Source organism: Chiloscyllium plagiosum, unplaced genomic scaffold (genome assembly GCF_037043375.1).
Source record: "Chiloscyllium plagiosum isolate Xiang-an unplaced genomic scaffold, Cpla_swu_hap1 HiC_scaffold_16, whole genome shotgun sequence".
Lineage (NCBI taxonomy): Eukaryota > Metazoa > Chordata > Chondrichthyes > Orectolobiformes > Hemiscylliidae > Chiloscyllium > Chiloscyllium plagiosum.
The window spans coordinates 32,470,746-32,488,523 of record NW_028270154.1 but is presented as its reverse complement, the minus strand read 5'-3'; the positions used below and the strand labels follow the sequence as shown (position 1 = coordinate 32,488,523).

General features: G+C 41.1%; 1 protein-coding gene across 15 annotated transcripts in view; it reads right to left on the bottom strand.

Moving 5' to 3' along the window:
- rapgef6 (Rap guanine nucleotide exchange factor (GEF) 6) overlaps positions 1-17,778 on the bottom strand; it is a 378,117-nt gene that overhangs the window by 59,906 nt on the left and 300,433 nt on the right. For 11 of the 15 annotated variants that reach the window (XM_043703415.2, XM_087995265.1, XM_087995261.1 and 8 more), the window contains one exon: positions 15,582-15,596. The exons of the other annotated variants lie outside the window; for them this stretch is intronic. In XM_043703415.2, the coding sequence (XP_043559350.1) occupies positions 15,582-15,596 (15 nt within the window). The remainder of the gene's footprint in view (positions 1-15,581; positions 15,597-17,778) is intronic. 15 annotated transcript variants of the gene reach the window in all.

Here is a 17,778-nt window from a genome sequence, read left to right as displayed (position 1 = left end):
CAATCTGCATTGTCTTGCCCATATCTTCAGTCAAACATTTGCCTTATACTGAATACATCCTCCCCAAACACACAAATACATCTGAGATCTCACTCATTGAATGACAAAACAATGGGAGAGATCCTGGCTTTTCCAGCAAAACATTCACTCTGTTGTTCTGCATAGTTCCTTAAACAGAACAGTTAACAACACTACGTTTTGGAATACAGGTGACAGAAGTAACATGGATTAATTTGTTGGTGGGTCAGCATTTGAAACTCACTCAGGGAACAATCAAGTCTGTTTCAAAATGTCTCCAGAGTCAAAATAAGAGAAACCATGTATTAGAAAGCTATCACAAGCTGCATAACAGTTTTACATAATAAAAAGAGAAAATGCTGGAGAAACTCAGCATGTCTGGCAGCATCTCTGGAGACAGCAATAGTTGATGTTTTGAGTCTCATATGACAGCTTCAGAACTCCAATGTTCAAAAGAAAAATTGAACTTGAAATGTTGATTCTGTTTCTCTCTCCACAAAGAAAGCTATGCCTGCTGAGTTTCCCTCACATTTTCTCTTATTTATTTCAGATTTCTAGCATCTGCATTTTTTGCTTTCATTTAACAATTTTACACTGTTTTTGACATTTAAAATATACATTTCAAGAATTATCAATACAAAGAACAGCCAATGATGATTTTGTAGAAGGTCCAGTGAATCAAACTAATCTGTAGTATATGGCAAATTATCTCATTTTAGCTGGCAATCAGGGTCAGGGTCAGGGTGGATGAGTGGGAAAAGCTGGAAGGGAGCTAGGGAAGAAAAACTGTCCAGAATTTCTATTGGCAACGATAACTAGCAAACCCTGCTCGAACCACAATGGATGAGGAAAGAGTTTAGCTTCATAATCAGTTACCTGTTGGTGTCCATCAATCACGTGAATACATGAAACAAGTTAATCTGAATGAGATAGTACATAGCTATCACCATCCATAAAATCATTCACTAGCTTTACTTGCTATATACAGGAGTGCAACAGTATTAAAAAAGGCAAAATTAGAAGAAAGCACAAATCAGAACTTTGTTCAGAATGCTGATGTTTTTAACCTATCTGCTCGCTGTAATATATGTATCAAATGATCTATGATGGTGCTGATACTTGTCCACTCTGAACTGTATAAGATGGTTTAATACGAGAGAAATCTATCCAATGACTTACATGGGTAAATGATAACGACTTACATGGTAAATGGTACCAATCTAAGCTCCTGTCAGACTTCACTGGGGTAGTGCAGGGAGTCAAGTCCCATTAGTCCCAGAGTCGTGAAATAGAAAGATTTTATAAAAGTATGCAAAGTTGCCTAATTTACCTATTTCTTTACATCTGGTTGACATAAAGCAGGGACCAGGTTCTGTACTTCACAAGAATTACTATTTATTACAAATAATACATTTTAACTACAGGTAAACACTTCAGAACCCTTAAACATATAACTTTACTAGTTCCCTCAAACAACAGCAAAGAGGTTAAAAACAGCAAGGAAAAGCTAAAATTGTTAGTGATATATAGACTCCCAAATAGTAGCCACACTGTAGGAAAGGGGTATAAATCAACAAATAATAGCTTGTAAAATTAATACAGTAACAATTATGGATGACTTTAATCTTTAAATTGATTGGATTAGACAAATTGGAAAGACAGCTATGATGCCAAATTCAGAAAGTGAATGAGAAATAATTTCCAAGAACAATATGTTACGAAGCCAACCACGGAACAGGCTGTATTGGATGGGAACGGGTAATGGGTGCACTGGTTTCCTCCCAAAGATGTGCAGGTTAGGTGAATTGGCCATGCTAAATTGCCCATAGTGTTCAGGGATGTGTGGGTTAGGCGCATTAGTCAAGGGTAAGTATTGAGGGCAGGAGTAGGGGAATGGGTCTGTCTGAGTTACTCTTCAGAAGGTTGGTGTGGACTTGTTGGACCAAATGGCCTGTTTCCACACTGTAGAGATTCTATGATACTAGAGGATTGAAAACTGCAAATGTGACAACGCTATTCAAAAAAGGAAGGAGACGATAAGCAGGTAACTATAGACTAATTAACCTACTGTTGGAATAATGTTGGAATCAATGGTAAAGAAGTAAAAGCAGCACATTTGGAAAATCATAAACTAATAAACAGAGTCAGCATGCTTTTATCAAAGGGAAATAGTGTCTGATTAATTTGAGTGTTTTTCAAGGAAGCCACAATCAAAGTGGACAAAGTTCACAAAGTCCCCCATAAAAGGTTAAACCACAAGATAAGAGCCCACAGTGTTGGAGGCAGTATATTGACAGAGTCACAGAGATGTACAACACAGAAACCCTTCGGTCCAACTTGTCCATACCAACCAGATATCCCAACCCAATCTAGTCCTACCTGCCAGTACTCGGTCCATATCCCTCCAAACCCTTCCTATTCATATACCAATCCAGATGCCTTTTAAATGTTGGATAGGAAAATTAGATAATAGGCAATAAACAACAAGTAGGGATAAGTGGTTCTTTTTCAAGGTGGAGACCTACAACCAGTGGGGTTCCACAATGACCAGAGCTAGGACCGCAACAATTTATTAATATCTTGGAGGAAGCAAGTGAATCATAGAATCCCTACAGTGTGGAAACACGCCATTTGGCCCAACAAGTCCATACCTACTCTCCAAAGGGTAACCGTCCCAGACTCATTCCCCTAACCTATTACTCTACATTTACCCCTGACTAATACATCTAACCGACACATCCCTGAATACTATAAGCAATTCAGCATTCCCAATTCATCTAACTTGCGCATCTTTGGATTGTGAGAGGAAATCAAGCATCTGGAGTAAACCCACGCAGACACAGGGAGAATGTGCAAACTCCAGATCAACAGTTGCCAGAGGCTGGAATTGAACTTGGGTCCCTGGCACTGAGAGGCAGCAGTGCTAACTACTGAGCCACCTAGCAGCTGACACAAACACAGGTGGAAAGGCAAATTGCAAGAGGGATACAAACAGTTTACAGAGAGATACTGATAGGTTCAGTAAGTGGGCAAGAAGTTGATAAACAGAGCGGAATGGGAGTAAATGTGAAGTTGTTCATTCTGGAAGGGGGAGCAAAAGAATAGTATTATTTAAATGGAGTATGTTTAAGGCTGAGATAGATAGATTCTTGATTAGTAGGAGAAAGCAACAGATATGGGGAAAGGGCAGGTGGGTAGATGTGAAGAATGTCAGATTAGCTGTGATCCTATTGAAAGGCAGAGCAGACTCAAGGACCTGAACAGCCTTTTCCTATTTCTTATGGGCTGAAAGTCCCCCTACACGCATGTAGACAGACAAAACAAAATGGTGTTATGGGTAGAGGGAGAAAACTGAGAAGGCAGTTCAATGATCCCTGCTGTAATAACATTTCAATGAGACTGATGAAGATGGTAAAGGAATATGGGAATCACTGTAACATGGCAGTTGGATCAAAAATTGGCTCAGAGATAGGAGACAGAGAGAAGTGGCAGAAGACAGTTTGTGCAACTGGAGACCAGTGTTCAGTGATATACAACAGGAATCAGTACTGGGCCTGTTATTGTTCATCATATTATATATAAACAATTAATAAGAGAATGTGGGTGTGGATGATAAGCAAGTTTGCAAATGACACCAAGGTTGGCCAGGTGGTTGACAGTGAGGAAGGTGGTCTTAGGTTACTGGAGAATATAGACAGTTTGTGCAGATTAGCGGCAGATGGAACTTAATTTTGATAAGTGTGAGGTGATGTACTTCAGGAAAAGTACCAAAAAAAAACGAGTACAAAATGAATGGCAGCTAACAAGGAAATTCAGAGGTATACAGGTGCTGGTCCTAAGGTACAGGACAGGTTAATTGGGTAGTTCAGACAGCATACAGGATACTTGCCTTTATCAGTTGTGGCATAGTTTGTAGGAACAGGAGGTACTGTTGGAGTTCCACAGTTAGGCTACAACTGGAACACTGCATGGACTTACTGCACTATAGGAAGGATGTGATTGCACCAGAAGATGTGTAGAGGGATTCACCGGGATGTTATCTAGGATGGAGTAGATTAGCTACGAAGAAAGGCTAGATAGGCTCAGGTTGTTTTCTCTGGAGCACAGAATGCAGAGAGGGGACTCAATTGAGCTGTATAAGATAAAGAGGTGCAGGATATGGTAGATAGAAAGCAGCTGTTCCCCTTAGTTCAAGGATCAATAATAAATGAGCATTATTTTAGAGTGAAGAGCAGGTAGTTGAGAGGACATTTGAGAAAACATTTTTTCATCCACAGGACTGCGAGGGTCACTGAAGCAGGCAATTGAAATGTCAGAACGTTCAAGCTATTCAAAGTGGGACTAATGTAAACTTAGGATTGTTTTTTTGTCAGTGCAGACTTGATTGGTTGAAGGGCCCCTATGTACTGTATGATTCTGAGAGATGATTTTTTTGACTTCTAATTTTGGTTAACTGTCTATTCCCTAATCCTTCGGTTTGTAACTTATAAGCTCTCTGACTTCTTGGTTAAAAGTAACAACCTACAGCAACAGCCTGCAGTAAGAGAAAATAAACTGACTTTCTCCAGACTGTAATATAGAGAAAAGGGCACCACCTCCCCTTTCAGAGGTCCAAAGGCTCTATCGTTCACACATCATCATTACATCTTATACACACCTCCTACTGGTCGAACAATGTTTGATGTAACAATGTAAACAGCACTTACAATAAGTACTAATAGCTTTTTTCAAAACATGCCATGATGTGGAGGCACAGGTGTTGGACTGGAATGGACAAGCTCAGAAGTCCCATGACATCAGGTTATAGTCCAACAGGGGCTTATTTGAAATCACAAGCTTTCAGAGCACTATTCCTTTGTCAGGTGAAGTCACAAAAAAGTAGCACGCCGACAGCTTGTGATTTCAAATAAACCTGTTGGACGACAACCCGGTGTCTCATGACTCCTGATCTTTAAAACGCGTAGAGATCCCTTCTCAGTCCTTGGTTTGTCAAAGCAGGCTTTTCCCATTTCAGTCAGTGATGGAAGGTACAGAAGAATAACAAACAGATATAGTCTTTACACTATACATAAGGAGATTGGAGGCAGATTACAGGTTGAGTGAGTGGACAAAATTCATATTGATGGGAGTATAATTTGGGAAAAAACAATGCTTGTTCAATTTGGCAGAAAGAATGAAAAGAGAATATTAAATGGAAAATGATTGTGGAATTTCAAGGTGCAGAGGATTTAGGTGTTCTAGTGCATAAATCACAAGAAATTAGTATATAGATACAACATGTAACCAAAAAGTTAATGGTACGTTATTCTTTGTTACAAGAAGAATGGAGAAGAATTTCCATTATACAGGGTAGTGATGAGACATGATATCAAATGCTGTGTGCAGTTTGATCTCCTTATTTAAGGATGGATGTAAGTGCATTGAAAGTGGTTCAGAGGTGGCTTATTAGACTAATAACTGGATTGCATGTGTTTTTTTTTAAAAAAGAGAATAGGTTGGACAGGCTGTTTTCAATGGAGTTTAGATGCCTGAAGGGTGACTCAACTGAAGTAGGTAAGATCCTGCACATTTTTGACAAGATGTACATACAAAAGATGTTTCTTCTTCTGGAGAAGTCCAGGAGAAGGGGGCATTGTTTTAAAGTTAGGAGTGACCAATTTAGCACAGAGATGAGAACAACTTTTTTCCCCCCCGGAGAGTTCTGCAACTTTGGAATTCTGCCTCAGAAGACAGTGGGAAGTGGAATCATTAAACATTTTTAAGGCATAGCAGTTTAGATTTTCGTTAGCCAATCGAGTCAAAGGTTATTGGGTTAAAGGGGAATGTAGAATACAAAACATAGTGATCAGTCAAGATTTTATTGAATGTGGGAGCAGATGTAAGGAGTTAGGTGGTCTACTTTTGCTCCTATTTCACATAATCCATATGTTCGTACAACAGTTAATCTGTGGTTTGATTCTCATCCAGCTGATTTCAGGCAGGCACCAGTTCAGGGCGCAATGAACATTGTGATATTTAAGACTGGAGATGAATAAAAGGAAATGAAACAGGCAGCTAAGAAATGTGTAAATTGAGAGGATGCTGGTTGAGGAAAGATTTGGATTCAGCTGTACTATTCTACATGGTTGAACGGTTTGTTGATATTCACATTTATGCTGGAGTTGGGGGAGGTGGGGTGTAACAGGGGATTTCCAAACCTGAACAAGTCTTTGAGAGGCAGGAAAGAAACATTAATAATGTATATCACAATGAATCAACTACTTTATTGTTCCATAAGCATAATTTATCATGATACCCACAATAAGCTATCTTAAACTGAACTCTAGTAAACTAATAATCTCTAAGTGGCCTATGGTCTTCACAGCACAGAGCAAGCTTTAGAAAATTTAAGGCTGATTGACTTGTGAGCTCAAGGCAACAGTAAATTCCAATAATTTATTTCTTGTCTTTGACAGGGATGAAAATACTATGAAGCACCAGTTTTGTATGAATGCCAATTATTTTGATGGAGAAGCAGTATAGTTCTGCCTGAATGCTGAAGATAGCTGGCTGACTACTGATGTAATTGTGATGTTCTGATTACTGATACCAACCGTATGTAATTCAGAATGCAGAATTGTTGTCTTGCATTGCAATACTGTTATATTCAAGCAGTCACTCGACTAAAATATGATTTTGATAACTGAATACATTCATCTATTTTATATCAAATGCCAACTATTCACAAAGTAGTACATAATTACATGGGCTGCACTACTCGATCCCCAAGAAAATACTTCAAGGATACAAGTGACTAATTTTCAAGTTAGAATTTCTTAATTCATATTTTTAATGCTGTCATCCTTAATCCTCACAGAGAACAGTAACAGTTTTAATCATGTGCATATTTTATGTTTTTTTTGGCAAAATAATCAAGGATTGAATATTGTAAATAAAACAAATAAGTGCAAATGCTGGAAATCTGAAACAAGTATAGAAATTGCTGGAGAAGCTCAACAGGTCTGGCAGTATCTATGGGAAGAAAACAAAGCTAATGTTTCAAGCCCTCTGACTCTGCTTAAGAACTTGAATCAGCCAGGAAAATGTGGCATGGGGATGGGAATGAGCGAGCAGATGGGAGGGGAAGGAGCCCAGTGAAGGAGGGAGGGGAGAACGTGAGAGAGAGTGACAGTGAGAGAGCAAGAACGAGAGAGAAAAAGGATAGACAGACAAAGGGATTGTTGATAGCAAGCCAGTTCTGAGAAGCTACATAGGTGAAAATGGAAACTATGAATAGCTGAAAATGGGTTGGCTGTAGTGAAAGCAACCCATTTTATAACAGGTCCTGGTGTTAGAGGTACATAATAGACAAGGAACAGCGTGTTCACGATCTGAAATTGTTATATTTGATGTTGCATCCTGAAGGCTGTAAGGTGCCTAAATGGAAGTCTTGGTGCAGGGAGTGACATTAAGTCTCTGGGCTAGGCTGCTGCAATGCAATGGATGCCTGCCTGCTGGATGAGTGCGCAGGGCTGAGGTGGTGAATGGAGGTAGAAATTAGAGCAGGATTTGGGGAAAATGAGCCTCCTTCATCAACAAGGACAACATCCTGTAACACTTAATTCAAGATGGTGGAGTAGATTTCCAGACTGAGCGTGTGAGACAGGGCGCAAGTGTGAGCGAATCAGAGAGAGAGAGAGAGAGAGAGAGAGAAAGAAAGAGAGAGAGAGAGAGAGAGAATCAGAGAGTGTGAGAGAAAGCACCAGAGAGACAGAGCACATCAGAGAGAATCAGAGAGAGAGAGTACGCATCAGAGAGAGTCAGAGAGAGAGTGCATCAGAAACAGACAGAGAGAGAGACTAAGAAGGAAATACGCAGAGAAAAAATGAGGTACGAAGGTAAACTGGCCAATTATATAAAGGAGGATAGTAAAAGTTTTTTTAGGTATGTGAAAGGCAAAAAAATGGTTAAGACTAAAATTGGGTCCTTGAAGACAGAAACAGGGGAATATATTACGGGGAACAAAGAAATGGCAGAAGAATTGAATTGGTACTTCAGATCTGTGTTCACTGGGCAAGACACAAGCAATCTCCCTGAGGTAACAGTGGCTGAAGGACCTGAATTGAAGGGAATTTATATTTGCCAGGAATTGGTGTTGGAGAGACTGTTAGGTCTGAAGGTTGATAAGTCCCCGGGGCCTGATGGTCTACATGCCAGTGTACTGAAGGAGGTGGCTCGAGAAATCGTGGATGCGTTGGTGATTATTTTCCAGAGTTCGATAGATTCGGGATCAGTTCCTGCGGATTGGAGGGTGGCTAATGTTGTACCGCTTTTTAAGAAAGGTGGGAGAGAGAAAGCAGGAAATTATAGACCAGTTAGTCTGACCTCAGTGGTGGAGTCTATTATAAAGGATGAAATTACGACACATCTAGATGGTAGTAACAGGATAGGTCAGAGGGAACATGGATTTATGAAGGGGAAATCATGCTTGACTAATCTTCTGAAATTTTTTGAGGATGTAACTCTGAAGATGGGTGAGGGAGATCCAGTAGATGTAGTGTACCTGGACTTTCAGAAAGCTTTTGATAAAGTCCCACATAGGAGGTTAGTGAGCAAAATTAGGGTGCATGGTATTGGGGGCAAAGTACTAACTTGGATTGAAAGTTGGTTGGCTGATAGGAAACAAAAAGTAGTGATAAACGGCTCCATTTCGGAATGGCAGGCAGTGACCAGTGGGGTACCGCAGGGATCAGTACAGAGACGGCAGCTTTTTAAATATATGTTAATGATATAGAAGATGGTATTAGCAATAACATTAGCAAATTTGCTGATGATACTAAGCTGGGTGGCAGGGTGAAATGTGATGAGGATGCTAGGAGATTACAGGGTGATCTGGACAAGTTAGGTGAGTGGTCAGATGCATGGCAGATGCAGTTTAATGTGGATAAATGTATGGTTATCTACTTTGGTGGCAAGAACAGGAAGGCAGATTACTACCAAAATGGAATCAATTTAGGTAAAGGGGCAGTACAGAGAGATCTGGGTGTTCTTGTACACCAGTCAATGAAGGTAAGCATGCAGGTACAGCAGGTAGTGAAGAAGGTAAAAACAATGACTGCAGATGGCTGGAAACTAGATTCTGGATTAGTGGTGCTGGAAGAGCACAGCAGTTCAGGCAGCATCGGAGCAGCAGTAAAATCGACATTTCAGGAAAAAGCCCTTCATCAGGAATAAAGGCAGAGAGCCTGAAGCGTGGAGAGATAAGCTAGAGGAGGGTGGGGATGGGGAAGAAGTAGCATAGAGTACAATAGATGAGTGGGGGAGGAGATGAAGGTGATAGGTTGAGGGCGGGGGGAGGGTGGAGTGGATAGGTGGAAAAGATGATAGGCAGGTAGGACAAGTCATGGGGACAGTGCTGAGCTGGAAGTTTGGAACTAGGGTGAGGTGGGGGGAAGGGGAAATGAGGAAACTGTTGAAGTCCACATTGATGCCCTGGGGTTGAAGTGTTCCGAGGCGGAAGATGAGGTGTTCTTCCTCCAGGCGTCGGGTGGTGAGGGAGCAGCGGTGAAGGAGGCCCAGGACCTTCATGTCCTCGGCAGAGTGGGAGGGGGAGTTGAAATGTTGGGCCACAGGGTGGTGTGGTTGATTGGTGCGGGTGTCCCGGAAATGTTCCCTAAAGCGTACTGCTTTAGGGGTGGAGTCTGAGGGCATAGGTGTGTGAAGAGATGCATGGGAGGGCATCTTTAACCACGTGGGACGCCTCCTAGCCTCCTACCACTCCAACCGTAACAAGGACAGAACGCCCCTGATGCTCACCTTCCACCCTACCAACCTTCGCATAAACCAAATCATCCGCCGACATTTCCGCCACCTCCAAAAAGACCCCACCACCAGGGATATATTTCCCTCCCCACCTCTTTCCGCCTTCCGCAAAGACCGTTTCCTCCGTGACTACCTGGTCAGGTCCACGCCCCCCTACAACCCACCCTCCCATCCTGGTACCTTCCCCTGCCACCGCAGGAACTGCAAAACCTGCGCCCACACCAGCTCCCTCACCTCCATCCAAGGCCCTAAAGGAGCCTTCCACATCCATCAAAGTTTTACCTGCACATCCACTAATATCATTTATTGCATCCGTTGCTCCCGATGCGGTCTCCTCTACATTGGGGAGACTGGACGCCTTGTAGAAGAGTGCTTTAGGGAACACCTCCGGGACCCCCGCACCAGGAATATGTGTCAGGAATAAGGGGGATGAACTTAAGAGCATGGATCTGGTACTTGGAGCTACGTTGTGGTGGCCATTACAGAGACTTGAATATCACAGAGACAGGAATGGTCGTTGCATGTTCCGGGATTTAAATGTTTCAAAAGGAATAGGGAGGGAGGTAAAAGAGGTGGGGGAGTGGCATTGCTAATCAGGGATAATATCACAACTGCAGAAAGAGAGGTTGTCAAGGAAGGTTCTGACCACTGAGTTAGGATGGGTGGAGGTCAGAAACAGGAAAGGAGCAGTCACTTTATTGGGAGTTTTCTATAGACCCCCCCACCCCATCCCCTCCCCAAATAGCACCTTGGATGACAAGAGATGGGGATCAACTAGTCAAGAGGAAGAAGAAAGCTTACTTAAAATTGAAGAAGCAAGGATCAGACAAGGTTCATGAGGGTTACAAAGTAACCAGGAAGGAAAAAGCCTTGGTGGGTGGGATTAAGAAAAACCGAAGACGTTCTACACTCATTTGAGGAACACTAGGATGGCCAGAGTGAAGGTAGGGTCGAACAGGGATAGTGAAGGGAACTTGTGCCTGGAGTCTGAGTATGTAGGGGAGGTTGTTAATGAATACTTTGCTAGTGAGAGGGACCTTGTCATTTCTGAGGACAGCGTGAAACAGACTGATATGCTTGAATGGGTTGATGTTATGATGATGTTGTGCTGGAAACTTTGAAAAACATGATAAGTCCCCTGGGCCTGATGGGATATACCCAAGGTTACTACAGGGAGTGAGGGAAGATTGCTGCGCCTGTGGCGATGATCTTTGTGTTCTCACTGTACACTGGAGTAGTACCCAATGATTGAAGGGTGGCAAATGTTATTCCCTTGTTCAAGGAAAGGAACCGGGACAACCCTGGGAATTACAGACCAGTCAGTCTTACCTTGGTGATGGGCAAATTATTTGAGAGGATTCTGAGAAACAGGATTTATGATTATTTGGAAAAGCATAGTTTGATTAGAAACAGTCAGCATGGCTTTGTGAAGGGCAGGTCATACCTTACAAGCCTTACTGAATTCTTTGAGGATGTGACAAAACACGTTGATGAAGGTAGAGCAGTGGATGTCGTATATATGGATTTTAGCATGGCAATTGATAAAGGTTCCCTTCGTAGGCTCATTCAGAAAGTGAGGAAGCATGGGATACAGGGAAATTTGGCTGTCTGGATACAGAAGACAGAGGTAGTAGTAGATGGAAAGTAAAGTATTCAGCCTGAAGCTTGCTAACCAGTAGTGTTCCACAGGGATTCTGGGACTTCTGGTCTTTTTGATTTTTATAAATGATTTGGACAAGGAAGTAGAAGGGTAGATTAGTAAGTTTGCTGATGACACGAATATTGGAGGAGTTGTGGATAGTGTGGAGGGCTGTTGTAGGTTGCAACAGGACATTGACAGGATGTAGAACTGGACTGAGAAGTGGCAGATGGAGTTCAAACCGAAAAGTGTGAAGGTTATTTTGGAAGGTCGATTTGAATGTAGAATAGTGTTAAAGGCAGGATTCTTGGCAGTGTGGAAGAACAGAGGGGTCCATTCCATAGATCCCTCAAAGTTGTTACCCAAGTTGATAAGCTTGTTAAGCAGGCATACAGTGTGTTGGCTTTCAATAGCAGGGGGGTTGAGTTTAAGTGCTGCAAGCTTATGCTGCTCAAGAAACCCATGATTAGACCACATTTGGAATATTGTGTTCAGTTCTGGTCATCTTATTATGGGAAGGATGTGGCAGCTTTAGAGAGAGTGCAGAGAAGATTTACCTGGACTGGAGAGCATATCTTATGAAGAAAGGCTGAGGGAGCTAGAACTTTTCTCACTGCAGCAAAGAAGGATGAGAGGTGACTTGATAGAGGTGTACAAGATAATGAGAGGCATAGATAGAGTGGATAGCCAGAGACTTTTTCCCCAGGGCAGAAACAGCTATCACGAGGGGCATAATTTTAAGGTGATTGGAGGAAGGTTGAGGGGAGATGGAAGAGTGTGGTGAATGCGTGGAATGCACTGCCAGCAGTGGTAGTAGAGTCAGGTACATTTGAGAGACTTAAGTGACTCTTGGATAGGTATATGGATGATAGTAAAATGAAGAATATGTAGGTTAATTTGTTCTTAGAGTAAGATAAAAGGTCGGCACAATGTTGAGGGCCAAAGAGTCTGTACTGCATGGTACTGTTCTATGTTCTTAATTTTTCCTCCTACTGTGTGGACCTCAGAGGTCTGCACATGGTAACAACTTCTGCAAGCACAAACTATGTGCCTGAATGCCAAGTGGTACATATGGAGCTTCCCAGATGCTACATGGCCTCACAACTTAGAGAATATGTTGTTATTGGGCTAAAGGTTACAAAGGTAAAACCGAGGAAGGAAGTGAAAATAGGATTAGTTTTTTTTTTAAAAAAGTACCAAACTGTGGGACAGGGATGAAGGATGAACAGAATTTTATGTGAATTTTGACATGCAGAGTTTTGCAATGGGTTACACATGATTTCAACCTCAGTTACAGAGACCACAATGTTCACTATCACAGATGCTCAACTAGCTGGACGATATGTCATTGGATATGTCATTGGCCACAGAATTCAGGCATACATTCACACGAGTCTCTGGAAAAGAAAATCAGCTTTCCTGTAACAGGCAGCTGATTCACATTTAGAGAGATGGACACAGACCAATTTCACCCTGGGGGTCTTTTTGGCTGCTAACCTCTGTGAATATAAGGAATAGATTTTAATGTTATCAAGAGCTCAGCCAGCAACACTAGACCAGTATAAAAGGGTCTTATCCTCTCCTTAACCTATATTCCAATTAGGATGTGCTGGATCAGAATGTATTAACACAGTGTGACATGAGAGAAAGTATTCTATTCCCATTTTTAACACCTTGAGGCAAATAGAGTGAAAATTTGCAATTTAGGGCGAAAATGTGTCTCTCCAATATCTCAAGTTTTCACATGGATTAAAATGTTATTTGTAAAGTTAGATCTTGAAAAAAAAACAGGAAAGCGCTAAGCCTACGCATGATGAAAATATCAGTTGTTACAGCACAAATATAATGAGAGATTTGAATAACAGCTGCAACGAGGATGTGTTATTGAAAACAAATCTCAATAGAAACAAAAGTGGACCATTTTGAAATGAACTTATAAAATTCCTCTATCTTCTTTTTGGAGTTCCTTGCATTGCCATACCACATATTTCCAACGGCAGGAATGCAAGGTTGATAACTTGCTTCAAGGCTCTATATTTCAGCTGGTTCCAAAGGAACGCATGGAACAGATTGAGAACAATCCTCAATTTGATTTTCATTTTCCCTTTTGGGAAATTACCAGCCACAAAAGCAATTACTTCAACTCTTGATACAGTTAACTGACTGAGATCAGCAACCCGATACATGGTGGGGAAGTGAAATATGGTAAGCAAGACAGACAAATTCCTGTTCAAGGTATTGCACATAGATTGTATGAAGTGTCATGTCATCAAATGGATGTTGAGCTAATGGGCAATTGCATCCAGTTGCATGAAGAGCTTGAGAGTTCGAGCAAGTTCTCTCACGTGATGCTCTGCCCTTTACCTCATTATATATGCACCACGCCTCACGGCATGCTCTGACTTGACCTAGCACTTGTCAGCAGCAGCGTACTTGCCACTATAGGATTTGCTGGGATTTTCACTGCTGGTGCCATACTTAAGGCCCAGCTATGCAGCAGATTAATCACTGCCAGCCACTAACAGCACTTCACAGTACACATCAGAGATGGCGAATGAGGAAGAAAATCTTCTGAGCACATGTGGGTGACACAGAAGACACTTCATTACAAATAGAAAGTCAGATTTCTAAATGTATTGCCACTTGGCATCACCATCTGTCTGACCGACTGTCAGAGTAAGTGCAGCGACAACAATCAAACTACACATGCATCACACCATGTTTGAATCCTCTCTAAGAGAGTAATGTTCTTTCCCCATGGCCAGCATAGCATAACATAACATCGAGTCACTAGTCAGGACTGACTGTGGTCTACCCCAGAAGACACCCTTGACTGATGAGTAACCAGGCCCGTGATTGATTTTTATGAGCTCCTCACTAATTTAGCACTAATTCCCTGTTTGATTGCAGTGGACTCGTAGGTGATTGTGGCACACTCTCTGGATGCAGTGTTAAAGAACCCTTGACACTGACCACCCAAAGCATCTAACTGATTTGTGTCCAAGCTATTGGACTGATAGCAGATGATGTCCTCATCTTATTGTGCAAATTCTCCCTAAAATGACTGAAGTCCCCCTTCACATGACTGAGGATTCCTCCCCCCACTTAGACTTTCAAACATAATCAATTATTTGAAGCACAGTCAGTGTTTTCCTTTTAAACAGCTCACACATGCTGCAGGTATGACACAGATGTAGCACAATACTGTAAAGCAACATGTATGCACTCTTAACTGTTCAATGCTTGCAAACATTGTGTCAGTGTTAAGCGGCAAGACAAAAGTATAGTGATCATCTAAGTTCTGAATGACATGATAATGGTTAAAAGGCAAGGCAGGGATAATCTGAGCATCCAGGTGGGCATGAAGTCAGCATGCCCTAACAGTGCAAGCTAATAGTCAAGATGCACCCTGCTCCAATCCACAAGTTGTGCTCCTATCCCTGCAAAGCAGCAGCATTTCAATGCAAGATGTCAATGTGCTCCAAAGGAGAGATTACAGCTATCCATTTCAATAATATGAGAGTTGAAGATCTGTCATGATGATCTGGTGATATTGGTACATGACTAATACTAACCTCTTGAGACATGGAGGTTGGAGGGTGCAGGTGGTCAGTGCCCATGCAGTGTGCCCTGGTGAGTTGGGAACTGCTGGTTGAAAGAGATCAGGAATAACAAGTGGTAAGATGGAGCTGCCAGGTACCCATTTTGACTTTCATGTTGGGTAAATTGTCACATGCTACATGAGAGAGTAGGTAACAATGAGGACTAAGTGCACACAAAAATAGCTCTCTCCATTAAGTGACATTCTCATCTTGCTGCTCAAACCTGAGGTGCAAAATTGGATTTTATTTTCTCAATGCCATGTATCTGATTTTTCTGATCTTGTCATATTTTTCCCAACTGACTCTCTGTTGCTCATGTCATTCAGAGGCTGACAAAAATTCAGCCCATAGGGATTTTTAAACAATCAGTCTCCACAAAGCCAAATAAAAGCAATACACAAAGTAAACATTTGTTACCTGTAATTAGGTTTATGAAGGAGCTACATAAAGTGAGCTTACAGTACAAGGAAACAAGCATGCAATACAAGAACAGAGACACCGAAGAACAGATGAATACTCACTATAAAAACCTGCAACTGTGATGCCGAATGTTTAGGAACAGAGCAGACAAAAGGAAATTACATAAATTCAATATCAATTATTGAAAATATATTCAAAATATTTACAGTAACCCAACTGTAAGAATTTCAATCATGTGAAACCATAACACCCTAAGAAATATATAATCATACATTTTAAGCTTAAAATTCATGGATCTTAAATAATCAACAAGGTGAGTTATTTAGCTTTTGTTGAGAAATTCATTTCAAAATCTCAAAAATAAAAACAATTCTATTAGAACTATTGTTTAAATTCCCTTGCTCTATTGGGAACTTCTGATTTTAGAAAATGACATCCATAAAAAGGAACAAGGCAAACCGAATGTTACATGTAACGGCTGATTTTTTGGGAGATGAATAAGAGGACAGAATGCTAAGTTGTTATATTTACCCAAAGTTGAAGTATCAGATTTCTTGAATCAGTATTTTAAGTTTCACAAATGTAAAGACTCATATTTGCATGCTGGTTTATCACCAGCATTGGACATTTCAATTCAACTTACAGCCAATGAGTACTTACAAGTATAATCACGACTCTAATATAGGAAACAAAGCAGCCAATTTGTGCAAAGCTACTTAGCACAATCAGCTAAGACCAGAGAATGATAATGACCAGAGAATCTGTTTTTGCTATACCAACATTTAGGTCTATATATCTCTTGGAACTAACATATGCTGCAACTGCTCCAAGGGTCCTTGCACAGTGATTAGCAATTTGGCAGCACTGACGTTGGGTATCAGAATTCATATAAAGTACGTGCAGGAGTAGGCCATTTGGCCCTTTTTGAGTTTGCACCAATGTGGTCATGGCTGATCATACAATTTCTGTATCCCACTCCTGCTTTCCCTCCACACCCCTTGATCCTTTTAGCCACAAGGGCCATATCCAACTCCCTCTTGAAAATACCTAATGAACTGGCCTAAACAGCTTTCTGTGGTAGACAATTCCACGGGTTCACAACTCTGAGCGAAGAAATTCTTCCTCATCTGAGTACTGAATGCCTTACTCCTTATTCTCAAACTGTGACCCCTAGTTCTGGATGTCCCCAGCATCGGGAACATTATTCCTAGATCTAACCTGTCCAGTCCCATCAGGATTTTATACATTTTAATGAGATTTCCCCCCTGTTGGAAGTCACTGGCAAGCATGGTTCTCAGAGATCTGGAACTAATTGCAATTAAAAAAAAATTGAATATTATTTTTTATAATCTTATTGAAAATATTCATACAAGTTGTGAATGTTCCCTTTCCAAAATAGCCCCTAGCATTCAAAAATTAATTCTATGTCGAAAAGTAAAAAGCACATAAAACTAATACTTCCAGTGTCCATCTGTATAACTTCGCAGATCATCTCTATAAAAGAATATCAATAATGCCTTAAGTTCAGTATTTTTTAAGAAGTGAAGATTTCCAATTCTCCAAATGCATTGATTTAATCAAAAATTCTGAATGTCAGAGTCATAAAGCATGGAATAAGACCCTTTGGTCCAACTCAAATGTGTCAACCAGACATCCCAACCTAACCTAGTGCCGTTTGCCAGCATTTGTGCCATATCCCTCTAAACCCTTCCTATTCATATATCCATCCAGATTCCATGTAAATGTTGTAATTTTACCTACCTCCACCACTTCCTCTGGCAACTCATTCCATACATGCACCAGCCTCTGCATGGAAAAGTTACCCCTCAGGTCCTTTTTAAATCTTTCCTCGGTCCTCTTAAATCTATGCCCTCTAATTCTTGACTCTCCCATCCCAGGAAAAAGTCTTTGGCCATTCATCATATCCATTTTCATGATTTTATAAACTTTCAAAAGGTTGTCCATCAACTTCCGATACTCCAGTCAAGCCAGCCTCTTGCTGTAAGTCCAGTCCTTGTAAATCTTTTCTGCACCCTCTCAGGTTTAATGACATCCTTCCTATAGAAGGACGACTAGACTTGCATGTAGTGCCCTCACTAAAAGTGCCCTCACCAGCGTACTGTACAACTGCAACACAATATCCTAACTCCTTTACTCAATGTTCTAACCAATGAAGGCAAGCGTGCTAAATGCCTTCTTCACTACCTATCAACCTGAGACCATGTGAAGTATTCTTTTTGTAAGCTTTGGGTCAGTTTTTTAAACATTTAATGGGAGCACCTTCAAGTTTGATAGCAA